Source organism: Sander vitreus, chromosome 17 (assembly GCF_031162955.1).
Source record: "Sander vitreus isolate 19-12246 chromosome 17, sanVit1, whole genome shotgun sequence".
NCBI classification, from domain to species: Eukaryota; Metazoa; Chordata; class Actinopteri; order Perciformes; family Percidae; genus Sander; species Sander vitreus.
Window position 1 is genome coordinate 23,511,290 of NC_135871.1, and position 16,052 is coordinate 23,527,341.

Genomic DNA, 16,052 nt, shown 5'->3' on the forward strand with positions numbered 1-16,052 from the left:
CCCTGGTGGCTGAAACGGATAATTGCATTGTTTAAAAAATGAGTGGAATAATTCTGGCATGATCAGATATTTTATAAATATCTTAAATAACACAAAACAACTAAATGGTGGTAGGTAATACCAAAGAATTTCTAATAAGGGAAGAAGTTCCACTCTCTCGTTACTTCTGGCTTCTGAACTGGTTGCAGTTCCACCAGAGTTCCATATAGGGGGCACTCACAAGCCAGTGCAGAATGAATGGGACTCTATGGAGCTATACCCCTCAAAATCCACTTTTCTCAGGATATCATTTTTTGTCTAGTAATTAGAATGTTGCATTCGAAAGGGGAGGCTAAGAAAATACACACTGCTGGGTGTTAGATTTTTTTAAAGTGGCTTTTTTGTTCTAAAAAGCCTTTTAAAATGTCAATGACGTCATACACATATACGGCCAGAGATAATGTTTTATGGCAAGCTCTGAGTCGCTTCCTTTGTTCTCTCGAAGCATCGACAACACAGCTGACAGGTTAGCCTCTCCCTGTTAATACACGTGCTAGAAAGAGGTTTGCTAATGTTTTAAAGACCACGCAGAAATATTCACTCTGACATTCTGGTTCTGCTTTGGATGACGTCAAGCGGGATCTCCGATTGTAATTAGTCCTTCACTGACCAATCAGCATTCATTAGCAGACTGCTAGCGTGTTATGGGCAACAATGACTCAACCTGTAAGAAATTGAAAGGACACAAGTACTCGTTCATTCAACTTTTGACCTATAATCCATGTTGAACTTGCAAAAACTACAATCAAATCTGAGATTTCTCAACGACAATCAGGCGAAAGAGACAAATTTAGCCGTCTAGCTCCATAAAGTCCCATTCATTTAGCACTGGACCGCGATCACCCCCAGTGGAACTCTGGTGGAACTGCAACCAAATTCGGTACAATGGGGCTGAATAGGGAGTGGCTTTCCGTAGACGGGCTTTGGTAATACATCAGATTTCATATACTGCTTTAGTAAAAAAAAAATATGACCTGGCTGACGATGGGAGCAGCAGGACGCAAAAAACGAAAATGACTGTTGTCTGGACATCTTACCGTGCCAAGGTTGCAATAAAGGTTTCCTAAATGCCACATTTGATGCCAGCTTACTAATTGATTGCAGGTTTTGTGTAGATTTGGACTTTTATACGTTTATTCCACTTGGTTTAAACGGCGAAGTGGAGAAAGCCTAGTGACAAGTCCATAGCAACCAGTTTGTGTGTTGAATGTTACCCAGAGTGCCTTGCTGAATGGTCTCAATATTTTATCGTTTTCATGTGAATACTAGTTTACTAGAGGAGTAACTTAGTATTTGAAGTAATGCAGTAATGCAGGAATTGTGCATTTAGTTTCCATGCTTATTTTTTTTCCACAACAATGTTAGTGAGTAAATCTACTGAAATGGCCGCCACACCATAACAGAGGAGTGGGATGCGTCATTTCAGAATGCAGAGGTTTAGTCTCGGATGTCATAGTTGTAAAGAAAAAACAATGGAAGTCTGTTTATATTTGCCAAACGCAAACCAATACAGAACGTATTGATTAATTGTTGGGGGAAGGGTCATGCCTTTTTTCCAAATCGTTTTGGAGGGTCGTAGAAGTTCTTTTACTGGCGAGGTGAGGGTCATGTCTTTTTTGGCTAAAGGTCCCAAAACTCCTCTGGTGGCCCCTTAAATAAATAACCAACAGTCCCTTATGGTTTCCTGATATTTTAAAGGCCAACAAATGAATCTATTATTCGCAAAAATAATCTACAGATTAATCTATCACAAAAATAATCAGCAGTTTCAGCCATACATGATCATTGAGACATTAGCATGGTTTCAACTTTCCCCTTTTCTTGTTTTAACATGACAGAATCAGAAGCATAAAACTGGCTTTATAAAGATATGGTTTTTCCAGTTTAGTTTGAAAGAACTTGACTGGCTTGCACAGAGCCCTGAACTCAACCCCATCCAACACCTTTGGGATGAACTGGAACACTGACTGCGATTCAGGCTTTATTACTCAACATCAGTGCCCGATCTCAGTTTGAGTGTCCGTATGCAACATTTGCAAAATCTGACGATATTAAATAAAGGCTCAATAGCATAACATTGTCTGCATCTGAGAGCCACCCGCTGCTGAATAAATGTAAACAGAAACTCAGGTGTTGGAAAGGAATGATCAACTAATGAGACATTATTACAGATCATGTGTTACGATCACACCATAGTTGGGTCATTTTATTAGCCACTTTTATGTTTGTGCTGACATTGCTGTCACCGTCACACACTGGACATGCGTACGGACATGAAAGTGGCTATACTTTTTTGGTTTGTCAGAAGCATTAAGACTTGGTCACTCTTTTAATCCATCATGGTCCTTTATCTCAGTTTCTCTTGCAGAATTTGAAGCGGAGTAGGAATTACCAATATTACAGTGTTTAGCATGCTTTGCTAAAACATGTAGCAAGAAGTTTCCATTCTATCACAATCCATATTTGTTAGATCCAAATTCATCAGCTGTCCAGGTTGTTTTCTCCCAGCAGTTCTGCAAGCATCTCCTGGTTGGAGAATTCCTGTAGCGCGGAGTTCATCTCGTCCAGCAGATCCTCTCCCAACAGGAAGCTCTTAATGTCGTGCACTGTCATGCTGATACGGTGGTCTGTTATACGGTCCTGGGCAAAGTTGTAGGTTCGAATCTTCTCTGATCTGCCTTTGGTGCCAATCTGAAGGTGAAAGATGAGGATGAAGAAGAAATGTTTCCAGGGGGGCAGGGGTTGATTTAGGTTTTAAAATATGTGAAACATTATTTAGATTTCATATTGTACTGTATTTTCTATCTTTATTTTGCTTTTGGTCTTGCTGCCTTTACTTTTGTAATGGAAAAATTACATAGACCATGATTTTCTTGACAATGATTGTTCATTTATTGAGTGATTTTTTTAATTATAAGTAAATCCTTCAAATATGCCTCTGAAACATGTGTCTCCTAAAGATATTTCCTGAAAGTAAGTCCTCCAGTGTTGAAGACAGCTGAAAATGTTATGACCCTGCAATTCTCCACTGTAAGCAAATGGTAACAAAACACAGGCGCCTCCAGAGATATGCAAAGGTCAGCTTGCCCGAACCTAAGGTTGGAGTCTGAACCAATCTATAGACGAGATAAATTTCTGACTTCTAAGATTGAATGACAACTACAGTCATTTTTTGACGCACTAGACAGATGTACAGGGACAGCTCTGGCTCCTAGAAGTCTGAAAAGTAAGATGAAGTGTGGTGTTCAAGATTAGAATGTTTTCCAAACATGGCCGTGTTTCTGCTGGGGAAAATGGGATATAAGGAACTGTCATATGTTACGCGAGGCACGGAACTGTTGTCACTTTGTAACTCTGTTCATTGTGAATTGCTGTTCTTGTCATTTTCGATTGTTCTCTCGAGAAAATAATTAAACCCTTCCACCGAATACCTAAACTTTTAATCCAGTTTGCAGCCTGTCTTTATTTTGTTTCAACAAGGTCTCTTCTTCACCCAAATTCCTCCCTCGCTGAACAGAAACTTCCATCACACTTTGCACTTGTTATTCCTTCCACTTCTTTTTAGCAAACAATATACAAAATGACTTGAACTTTCAAATATGTGGAGCTTTTTATAATTTATTCATTTACATGTTTGGCTGGTAATAACATGTTATTTAATTAACGGTAACGTAATAAAATTCAATGTCCTAGATGTTTCACAAATAAACATTATTCATATTTTGAAAAGAAAGCATCACTTCCCTCACCTGTATTTTATATTATACTGTAATGTCTCCACCTGGAGATCACATTATACTGTATACATCTCACTGTGTCTCACCTGTATTTTACGCTGGTTGTAGCGTTTGCTAGTCTCCTCCTCTAGCTTCATGCTGTACAGTTTTGCTCTCAGAGCCTTCATGGCTTTCTCCTTGTTCTTTATCTGTGACCGTTCCTGCTGGCACTCTGCAACCACGCCTAACGAACACACACAAGTATTAAAGTACTATTCTTATGTGGGTAAGTTGTACTCATTTCATACCCACTCTTCAGAGAAAGACAGACCCATGCAGACAGACAGCACTTAACCTAACTTTGATTGTTAAACATATGACATAGAACCTCATGTGAAGAAACAACAATACTGTAACTCCTAATAACACCTCTGATAATGTCTTTAGCTGAAAGTGAACTGACTTGACTTCAGGCTAGGGCTGGGAAATATATCGATATTGATATATGAGGCTAGATATTGTCTTACATTTTGGATATCATACTATCGTAAGGTGACAGAAGTGTTGTCTTTTTCTGGTTTTAAAGGGTACGTTACAGAAAAGTAATGTCATTTTCAGAACTCACAACAGCGTTCTAGCAGTTGTATTATTTGCCTTTACCCACCTAATCATTATATCCACATTATCAAAAATCTCATTGTGTTAATATTTTGTGAAAGCACCAATAGTCAATCCTACAATATCACCGCAATATCGATATTAAGGTATTTGGTCAAAAATACAGATTCAAGCCACATCTGCCTGCGTGACACGCAGGTCTCAGGCGCGGCTCGTGCATGCTAGAAATAGGACCGACGCCTATTTTTCACGCAACACACAAGCGTGTTGGAAGCGTTACCAGGCAAAATAGAATACGAAAAGATGTTTTTGTTTTTTTGGGCATTTCTGCCTTTATTGGATAGGAAAGCTGAGATATGAAAGGGGAGAGAGAGGGGGGAGGACATGCAGGAAAACCGTCACAGGTCGGATTCGAACCCTGGACATTCTGCATTGAGGAATAAACCTCTGCATCTGTGCGCCCGCTCTACCAACCAAGCTAACCGGCCACACGAAAAGATGTTCATATGTCATTTTGACACAAATACATTTAATAAATGACATTTTGATGTTTGAAAGTCTCTAGGTTTTGACATAAATGCAGATATAAATGTAATTTAAAAAAAAAAATAATAATAAATATCAATTTTCAAATATTGCACCTGTCAATACAGAACCAAATATTCTGTAGCCTATTTTGCCGTCAATACTGCCGACGTTGTCTTTGCTGTAATCAAATCAGTCTATATTTATGTTTATGGGAAACATACATGTGTACAGACATGGCTAGCAGCAGCAGCAGCGCCGCATCAGACACGTTTCTGGTATGCAAAGACATAGAAAACGCCACGCAGCTGCCACGCAACAGAAACGCCACACTCACGCCACGCAGGCATCGGGCAGGAGCCTTAATGTATGTTCTATCTATTATAACACAAGGTGTTTACAGTTTTTACCTGTAGGCAGATGGACTATTCTGACTGCACTGTCTGTGGTGTTGACATGTTGACCTCCAGCTCCACTCGCTCTCTTAGTTTCTATCCTCAGGTCCTTTGAGTTTATAGTGAAAGAGATCTGACAGGAAAACACAAACACTCGTAGTTTACTTACAGTACATCTAAATTAACAGCAGATGAGCAGAAGAACAGACCTACTCCATACATTCTACCTGCATGGTAAATCAGTGTTAAAATGAGGAATGGAGGCTAAAACAAGCACCATCATTTGAACAAAAGACATTTTTGACTTCATGATGATGACAGATTTATCAATAAATGCCAAAAATATAAAACTTGCGTTTTTGTATTTTGATATAAAAATGCATCACGAGCAGGTTGAAATATAAACAACAACCAATGAAACCTCACAGAGTTGAGTGCTTTCGCACAAACTAATCTTCACTGCATGATATGTGATACATATATTCCATTAGTGCGCAATTCAGAAAAATTTCCATCCAACATCTCATTTCATATTAAGGAAACAAGAAACTCTCCAAATGTTTTTGTCCTGTAGGAAAACTGAGTTTTTTTAAACTGGGTTGTTTGTACCATCCATCCATCATGTAAAGCTGTACCTCCGTGGGTTGGGGCAGTACAGCCACAGTCATGGTGCTGGTGTGCATTCTGCTCTGTTTTTCAGTCCTGGGAACCCGCTGAACTCGATGGACTCCAGACTCAAACTTCATCCTCTTGTAGCTCTGAGGGCCGCTGATGCTGGCCGAGGCGTGACGTAGTCCACCTGGTCATAGGTTAGCAGTAAGTACCTACTAAAATGTTACTGGTAACTGGTAGCAATGACATGTAGTTATTTCAAATGTCTATTTAAGTGTTTACATTTTCAACCTTTCCTTAAAAAAAATACATGTGACGCTTCTTCAGCTGTCTCTTTTTCACACAGGGCATACCTCGATGGCCAATCCAAGTCTGTGGCACAGACTTGGATTGGCTTGGATTTACCCAGACCTTTGGTATGCTCTGGGTAAACTAGAGCCCTTAATGTGGCTATAATTACAAGTGTCTGTGTCCGCTGACCTATTTCGCTGGTCATGTGCTCCAGGATGTCGAAGGACCAGCCGTGGTACTGAGCGTAGCCCTGGTACATGTCAAACACCTTCAGGAGACAAGTCGGCATTTAAATACACAGAAAATGTACTTGTTTTGTGTTGCTTCATTATGAGCACTCTCTCTTCTTCACATCTTGAATCCCTCTTTATTCATACTAAGGTTGTTTGTGTTGTCCTGATGTAAAATCATATGGTGTTTCTGAAAGCAGAGGCATTCCCAAGACTTAAAAACATTTCTGTTTGTTGCAATTGCCAATTTACATGGGCACCAAATGTGTCTAACTTATTATGAAATCTATTTATTTATTGTTCTCTCTCTAAATAAATATGCGTTAACTTTCTTCTTCAGGTATTATTTTAAAAAGTCCATAATCTTAACAAGAACTGTTTAAAATGACAAATATTAGAAAGAAGTACTTCCAGACCTCATCAGTAAACAGCATGGCCTCCTGACCCCCGACACCTGCTGTAACTTCCAGGACAAGGTCACTCAGATCTGCCTCCTCTTCAGGGATCAACAGATCCAGGATCTGATTGGTGAAGTAAGTTGATTTGACAAATAAACAAACAAAACAGATACGTGTGAATAACTGAATATCTGAAGTGCAGCAAGTACAGGGACAAAAAACAGCAAATGGAAACACCTGGAATTTGCTCATTGGTTTAACATTAGCTCTGGTAAATGTACTATGACCATACTAATCCTTCTTTTGCGTTCTGCTACTTTATGCTCCAGCAGCTTGTGGCAAAAATGAAATGTCACAATTCTACCTTTTGTCTAAGATGTTGAATATCTTGCAAACATCCTTCACTTTCCAGCTCCGCCAGTTCTCGCAGGGCTGGGTCTTCATCTTTGAGGAAAATCATAAAACATACAGTGAACTAGGGTTGTATATGATATGATGATTATACAGAAAAAATATCTTATTTGTCAACCATCAGAAAGTTTGCCAAAATGTTTATACAGTGCTATCCATCCCTTTAATTTCTCTGATGGTACTGGACTGATCTATGACAAAATTGGATTTTTACATTGATGTGAAGTACCTTGATTTGTCAGGTATTTAAATCACTGGATAAGCCTGAAACAGTTATTACCATCTTGGTTGATCCATGAACAGTTTCAATTGCAATATATTTTCCTGAAAAATTGACTGTGCCACTATTTATCACTATGTATCAAAAATGTACATTGTATCCACAATTGCCTTCCCTTACAGTAACATTAGTGTTTGTTAAAACTATTTCTTGTCCTTGTGTGGCAGCAGCAGCAGAGCAGTCTCACCTTTCAGGAGTGTCTCGGTCTCAGCCATCTCTTTTTGTTTGGTGTCCAGCTCTCTGATGCTCTGGATAAGAGGAGCCAGCAGGGACACTTTGGTCCTCTTGACCCTCAGTTCGTCCTCACTGTACTGCTCCTCTGTCACACTGCTGTTGACTGCTCTCAAACATTCACTGTACTCTGTCTCCATCCTCTTGAGGTATTCCTGCAGAGACCTCTTGGCAAAAAGCTCATCCACAGAGAATAACTTGGCCACCATCAAAGGTGTACCAGTGTGAAGACTTCTTGTAGTTCTGCCACAGTAGTTATTGGCGTGTTTATGAAATCTGACAGTTTGCCTGATGACATTTGGTGATTTTTGAAAACAAGGTATCGACAAACTAAAGACACACTCCTTTCTTTTCGGAATGAGGTTTAGGGCTCTTCTGTAAGCCATTGTGTAAGCAGATTTGTTTGGAAAATTTACTGTGTAGCAGAACAAACATATCCCGATATGACTTGGCTTTGGCACATGTTCCTTTAGTTCGGAAGAAACATTCGGCCAAAATCCATTCGAAAATGTTAAGATTTTATGTTTTTATCACTAACAAAATGTATGCCCCTGTAATTGCTTTATTAAGATATATTATGTATCCGACAAAGGCATTTTTTAATTCGGCATGTATGTATTACGACAAGCAGTGCTTTATTTTGATGAAATTAAAAAAAAAAAAATAGCAGGTTTAGCTACATCACCAACCACAATCACTTTTGTGCGGTATTTCTGTTGAAGACGACTACCACAACCTCTCCGGGTTTTTTTAAAATGTGTAATCACAAAATCCTAATAGCTATCAGGGCTGGATTTCAGCCCACTAATTCAAATGAGAGCATTTGAGAAAATAAACAACTCACTGAGTGTTTCTAGCTAGCTAGACAATATGGGATCTTGGAATCAAAAAACAAACGACCAAATGCCTCCGTTAGATATATCCTGTTATCGAAAACATCGCTGTAGCTATAACTAACCCGGTCTCAGTCATAAATTGGTCTGGCAACCAAATATTAATGCTTGTTATACAAATGTTGTTCCTTTACCACCTCGTTGAAGGGCGCAGACATTTTGAATGTGACACGCATGCGCAGTAGAAAGACATCTTCTTCTTTTTGTAGAATTCCGGTCATAGATCTTTTTACCTTTTACAGTCCCGGCCTCCGGCAGTGTAGACGCTGCTAAACATAAGCGTATGACTGCCCTCCAGAGGTCAAGGTTTGAACTACATTCTTACAGTCATGTGTCATGCAGGAACTGAAGAACTGATTTGGAGGCCAGTTGATGTTTCTCTTTGTGTCCAAACAAAGATGCAGAACAGAAAAAGTCCTGCCAGCTTAACAAAGAATACTTTTCTTTCCGTCCTATAATTTCTTCTACATTATAGGAAAACATGACTACTGTCTCTAGACTAAAGACATATTTGTCTGCAGACAAAATTACAAGCAGGGCCGGCTAAGGATTGTTCCCACCCATAATTATTTCACTTACCAACAAAATAGAAAGCCCACTAGTGAAAGCAAATGCAGACGTCAAGGGACATTAAAACGAGGTTTGTTGTGTGTCCCTTAGTTTTTGGTTATTTCAATAAAAACATAATTATAGGCTAATTTAAAAATATGCACAGTGTGAGTACAATGTCAACAAATACAATTCTTAAGGGATAATGCAGGACTTAAGACCTAGCATTTCAGTTGATATTTTGGTTTACTGGTGCATATACTCATACCTAAAGTGCCTTATTTGCAAGCATTGTAGCAGGAAGTAAGGGCTTTCGGGGCAGTTGCCCGATTTGCCTGTTGATCTTCTGTAGTTTTAATTGGAATGACTGTGTGGACAACTGGATTGACGCTGGGATCATTATTTAATTAGCATTATGCACATTGGTATGCAAAGATGTTAAACGTCGGTGCTCAGAAGGTGCCCCCTCCCCACATCTACATACACAACATTCACACTTTTTCTGTTTCTGCCTGTTTCACTGCTGGCCTCAAATAGTTTTCTTATTTCCCTATTTCACTGTTTTGTATAAATGTATATATATATATATATTTTAAAAAAAAGACCTAATAAAGTTTGGTTATGTTTTGGGTGATAAGTCTGCCACTGTGTATGTCGTCTTTGTCTGTCATGCACAACAAATACCATAAAGTGAAATGTTTCCAAACTACCACATCCTGCAACTTCCCCCCTGTCTGGTTTCAGTGAAAGAACCACTTCACACATTCCAGGCGGGGGTGGGAACTGAACTGTCCTGTGAAGACCAGTCTTTTAGCTCTTTTTCTCAAACAGTGGGATTCTGTCATGACAGAAGTTAGAAGTGGACAGCTAAAGACCTTAAACTCGTTATCTATAAAGCCGAGGCGAGCTGCAGATTCAAATGATATTGTTATTGATAATTGTTGATAATGCTCAGCCTAAAGAAAATAAAACGAATAGTGAATGTGCACTATTTAAAACTAAAACTGTATCAGAAATATATACTTAGGCCTACTATCTAAAGGTTGTTAACAATCATGTCGATTTACCATGAACTCCTTTAGCAATATTAAGCACATGATGTTGACCGTTCACTACCTATTCAATAGCCCTGCTTATATTGTTGAGAGCCTAACATTTAATTCGGTTGAGGTTTACTAGTGTCAAATACATCAGTACTGTAGTAGATATGACACAGTTTTACGCTTTACGTCGGGTGGGAAAATACCCATAAACCATTAGGACCACGTTGACTGCGCGCTGACGTCACAAACTTGTTGAAGTCTAAGCTCCCATTGGTTGATGGTTTAAAAGGACAAAACTCCACTTCGCTGTGATTGGTTTGCGCCTTTTGCGCACGGATTTCAAATAGATGCAGCAACTGGCGGATTTTCAGTTGTGGAGTGTTTTATTTGGGTAGAGCTGGTGTCAGTCGAAAGTTAGCTCAGCGCCTAAAAGGAGGGAAGAAAGGGTCTGCTTTGGATAACGACATTACCAAACGTCAGGTAAGAAGCTTAACCTAATATCTTCCATCCTTTCAACTGCTAATATTAATCAGTAAGTATCACGATGTTCACAATGTTAGCTAGCTTCTTATTTACAAGCTACCGTCACTTCCCATACATTCCACAGTGCCAGCGTAAATGCAGTTCAGTAACGTTAATTTAGGCTTTTTAACATTGAAATATTCAACTGTTAATGTGCAACAGATCATAACCCCTGAGGGATTTAATGAAATAACCCACTTACTTATTATGCATTTAAATACTGCAAACCGAAGTCCGAGTATGTTCACGTCACTGCTACGTTTCCGCCAAATCTAGCTACATCGCGCCAAAATCAATTATTTAAAAAAATAGTTTGCATAAGAGTTCCCAACTATATTCAGAGTTGCTATGTTAACAGTTAAATAGCATTAGTCGTATGTCATGTTTCCTTTATGTCAAGGAAACGTACTAGTTTACTACGATTAGCGATAGCTAGCTAAGATGGCTTGCATGAGAGAAGCCATGTTGCTTGGCAGGCTTGACAGTCACATTCAGTATTTACCTAACGTTACCTACTTATTTGTCTCCTTCATCCAGAAATATACATACTGCAGTGTATATGTCCCACTGTAAGAAAGCCATCATGAAATTCCCTCGCTACGAGGCTACCATGGCAAACAAAATGGAGAAAAGGTCTGCTGCTGCAGAGTCCAGGGTGCTTAACCTCAAATCTTCCCCAGTGAAAGAGCCCATCCCCATCAAACCTCAGTGTCCACCTGCAGGAGTGACTACAGTGTTCTCTCTCAACAACAACACTACAGCGGTCCACAACAAGGAAAACAGTACCAGCAAGGAGCATGACCGGATTCTGGATGAAGGGTTTGAGGACAGCGGCTATCTGTCTCTGCAGAATAGTCACATCGATGATCATCATGGGGATCCGGAGGATGAACACATCCAGGGAAAACCTACAGTAACCCAGCTGCCTTCTGCTGCTGCACACCAAGAAAAGGCAATATCACCAAATAATTCTCCCTCCAAATATAAAGGGAGGACACACTCTAACCCTCTAGTGACAGCTTCCACTCCTGTGGATCATCATAAGAGGAGGACAGCAGCACAGTTACTGTCATCCACCCCGTCAGACCATCACAACGACCCCAACCTACCTATACTGAATTTCCAGCAGGCCGTGTGTGTAGAGCTTGCCAAGAGCTATAAGAAGAATAAAAGGTAGGATTACGTTCTCAACAAAGGCTTTACTCCATCCTTGATTCAATTGTAAAAGGGGGTTTGTTTTCCATCATTGTCCTGTATTCATTGAAACCATATTAAAGTGCTCATATTATGCTCATTTTTAGGTTCGTAATTGTATTTAGATGTTATATCAGAATAGGTTTACATGGTTTAATTTTCAGAAAACATCACATTTTTGTTGTACTGCACATTGCTGCAGCTCCTCTTTTCACTCTGTGTTGAGCTCTCTGTTTTTAGCTACAGAGTGAGGCATCTCACTTCTGTTCCATCTTTGTTGGGAGTCGCACATGTGCAGTAGCTAGGTAAGGACTAGGGCTGCACAATTAATTGGATTTTAATCATGATGTTGGCTTCCCACGATCAAATTCACGTGATCGAGCGATATTTAAAATGCTTCATTCTGTTCATAGAACGCTCTGTATCAAAGTGCCCCTTTAAGCTTTAACGGCAGACTGTTGTACGTCCCGCTGTTGGAATCCTCTACAGTGAAATACAGTCACACTACACCGTTTAGCTGTCAGCATTTTAGCCTTGTTTACTACTGTAGCTAATGGTAGGCTAACATTACCTGCTGTGTAATGTGTTTACTAGCGTGACATACAGCGATGTTTCTGTTGCCGCTAACGTCTGTTTTGGAGCATCAGAGCGCAACGCAGACATTTAAGTGACACCGTAATCCGCGTCGCTATTTCGTCCGGTGGATACCAGGCACCGGATTTTAACATGCGCCGTTAACATGAACTGAAAATTACGTTGCCTGTATCTTTTCACAGCAAACGCGCATGTTTGGAAAGCGGTCGCACAACAGCTGAAATGGCATACTCCATAGTATCCTTCAACAAAGGAGGAATGTAGCACAATATGGATGTGAAAGCAGTTATAATTAGCCTATGTGACAATAACATTTTGTTTTGGTTAAAATCAACAAATAATCTTGATCAATATATTGATCAAAAATAATTGTGATTATCATTTTGGCCATAATCGTGCAGCCCTTGTAAGGACTACCAGCCAGTTAGAAGCAGAGTATGAGGGAGTGCCACGCTAGCAGCTAGGCGAGCATCATAACGTGTGTTACAAAGTGACGCATGTTCGTCACGGAAGTAAAGGCTGGACTACAATAGAGCTGTTTGGAGCAATTGGTGAACAGTGTTTTCTGTTGGAAATGGTAAGTCCCTTTGGGGTGGACTTTGGGCTTTTTTTACTTTGTAAACCTATAACGTGAACAAAAAAGATGTATAATACAAAGGGGAAAAAACATAATATGAGCACTTTAAGGGTTAGTACCGTAAACGTAACCATAAACATCCACTGTTTGCTTTGTAAAATGTTAACAAATCCTACCAGACTTAACACTGGCACACATGCTTAAGAGAAATGTTGGGCTCTCATTTCGCTGGGTAACTCTCAGGGCAGTGTAGCCCAGCCTCAACCAAATTGAAGTTTGATTCCTTGTTTCAGTTGTACCTAATGTGTTTGGACTTGCATCACTAAGCAATGTCCAGTAAATAAGTGAAATCACAATTGCTTTCCTGTGTCTCAGGTATGACTGGAGCATCGTCACAAAGGTAGCAGAGGATCATCTTTTGGACCGGGTGATCGGAGGCCAGATGGGCCGGGAGTACGTTGACATATTTTCATGTCTTTTGTCCAGGAACATGAGAAGCATCCTGACCAACATCCTGGCCCTGCTGGGAGACATGGACCTCATTAGGTAAATTAAAAACGCTTCCCTATGTGGAGAGGGTCTTCAGTCTGCTTAAAACCAAACCCAACTAGCAACTGCTTTAAAAAATAAACTAATTAGTGTCATCTTGTTGATTTAAATGTTTATGAAAGTAAAAGTTTAGAGAGAAATGTAATCAAGATACTTTTTTTTTTTTTTGTGTATATTAATAAGTTCACGTGTTCTCGCCTCACAGCTGTAGGAAAGTGAGCAAGACATGGAGGACGATCATCGGTGAGGATACAGCAGCTCTGAGCAGGTGTCAAAGAGCCGAGCAGGCACTCGGGGTGAGGAAACGCACACAAATCCATAAAAGTGCACTGGCTCTAAAGAATTTTTAGGCATATTTGGTTAAAAAGCTTTAAAGTGCTAAATGTGTGTCTGAAACTTACTCCATGTGTCATTTCATGTTCTAATATGTAACTCTTTTTCTATATTTTTAGGAGTCAAGGAGCTCTTTGAGTCAAAAGAGTTGTAGTTTGACAAGGGACGTAGCCGTGTCCAGGGTGGTGCTGTCCTGCATGCAGACACTGGCATCCTCAAGTACTCCATCTTCTTCATCCTCCTCTTCCTCCCCGAGCTACAGGGTTAACAGACTGAATACCCACTCTCAGAAGCACCGACAGGCCAACAGTCAATGTACACGGTTCAATGAATACGTGCAGGTGAGCATTTGTGTATAAATTATTTTCATTATCGATTTATTTCCCTAATTAACTCATTGGTTTTTAATGCGTCAGAAAACACTGAAGGCCCATCACAATTCCCTAAAGCCCAAGGTGATGTTTGAGTTTGTTGACCCACAAACTCAAAGATATTCATTTTTAACTGTAATGTAAGACCAGAAAAAGCAACAAATTCTCACATTTGAGAACCATCAAATGTTTAGCGTTTTTAGTTGAACAATGACTAACGAGTAAATGATAGTTGCTAGCTGCCCTACTATAAAGGTCATTAGAAGAAGCCCCAAATTCACGCCATGAAAAAAACAAACATTTAATTTTTTTGGGCCCTAGCTTTAACAAACCGGCACGTTTTGTTCTTCTGTCCAGGCCGCCAGCAGTCTGAAGCAGCACGAGTCTCTGCGTCCCTGCAAGCGCTGCGGCTCACCAGCGACACATTTGTCCGAGGTTCAGAGGGCCACGTGCACGCGTCCCAGCTGTCTCTTCGACTTCTGCACCCACTGCCAGGAGGCCTTCCACGACTCGACCCCCTGCAGAGTGGTGCAGCCCCGACCCTACTTCACCACCCCTAAAACCACCCCCATCATACCAGGCAGCGCTCGCAGCAAGAGGAACGTCCGGCGCCTATAATGGAGCTTTCCGGAGTTTTTATTCACTGACTGTTTTTAACTGAGTGGGTCATGTTTCTCTTGACTGATAGCTGCTGGCTCAATCCAAAGGTCGAGAAGCGAGGAACGTTTTTTAAACACGAGCTCGGCCTGGAATGGCTTCTGTATGTGCACTGCGGCAATTACACTTACTGAAGCACTTGTGGTGACGCTGCTGGGACAATCAACCAGAAAGTGTAATCTGGCTAAAACTGTTGTCGTCTATGAGCGACCAACCCATCCGATGCCAAAAAAAGATAAGAAATGCAGACTGATATGCTTTATGTTGTAAAATTTTATTATGTTTTAAAATGAAATGGATGTAAATATATTGTCACTTTTTTTTTAAATAGTTTTGTATGTTTTTAAATAAATGTTGGTCCTCGAGGTTGTTACATGTTCATATTTACTGTATTTCCTGAAAAATAGACATTTCATAAAACTTACCTTGTGTTTTTGTGGTTCTTCGACGTGACCTTTATCCCAGAGTTGACTGCAGGCTCAATTTTAGTTTAAACTTTAAACATTTAAACTTAAATTACTAACTTAACTATCTGTATGCATTTCCAATTTTTCTCCTTTGACTGGATGCACTTCTGTCAATTGTTTGAATACCGAGCATGCATTCATTTAACTTTGAGTTCTGTTTTTTTCACACTATTATATAATGTGGTTTGCAAAACCCTTAACACAAGTGCAGACACTTTGAGGTACTTTTCAGATAAGTGTCATTTACTCCACTCGCAACATTTATAATCTTCCTAATGGAGGAAAATGTTTCTACTGTGTGAATATGCAGAGTTAAAAAACACAAACTTTTCTATAATCAGTATCAAGTCACTTGTGAAGGAACAAACGCTGGTTTAGTCACCTAGCCTGGCGCCGCCCTCCTACGTACCTCCGCTCAAATTTTCCTTCAGTACTCTCTGTACAAATGAAAATGTACGAGATTCTGGTAGGACCAGGCTATTAGTCACCTGGTAATTGCTAAAATATAGAAGCAAAGGGAGTATGAAAGCAGCTGTGATGTCATTGTGTGTAGGAAC

At 40.0% G+C, this 16,052-nt stretch overlaps 2 protein-coding genes across 2 annotated transcripts; one reads left to right on the forward strand and one right to left on the reverse strand.

The window, feature by feature from the left end:
* Positions 1–1,724: 1,724 nt before the first annotated feature.
* Positions 1,725–8,818, reverse strand: mtrf1l (mitochondrial translational release factor 1-like). Its single transcript, XM_078273532.1, has 8 exons — positions 7,703–8,818; positions 7,189–7,268; positions 6,843–6,947; positions 6,386–6,464; positions 5,929–6,092; positions 5,309–5,426; positions 3,863–3,999; positions 1,725–2,730 (listed from the first exon to the last, which is right to left on the reverse strand). Exons 1-8 carry the CDS (start codon positions 8,130–8,132, stop codon positions 2,521–2,523), a joined length of 1,323 nt encoding a protein of 440 aa, XP_078129658.1. The 5' UTR covers positions 8,133–8,818; the 3' UTR covers positions 1,725–2,520.
* Positions 8,819–10,595: 1,777 nt separating this feature from the next.
* fbxo5 (F-box protein 5) lies at positions 10,596–15,452 on the forward strand. Its single transcript, XM_078273652.1, has 6 exons — positions 10,596–10,711; positions 11,291–11,926; positions 13,494–13,664; positions 13,873–13,963; positions 14,120–14,341; positions 14,729–15,452. The coding sequence occupies exons 2-6, from the start codon at positions 11,313–11,315 to the stop codon at positions 14,987–14,989; spliced, it is 1,359 nt and encodes a 452-aa protein (XP_078129778.1). The 5' UTR covers positions 10,596–10,711; positions 11,291–11,312; the 3' UTR covers positions 14,990–15,452.
* Positions 15,453–16,052: the final 600 nt, after the last annotated feature.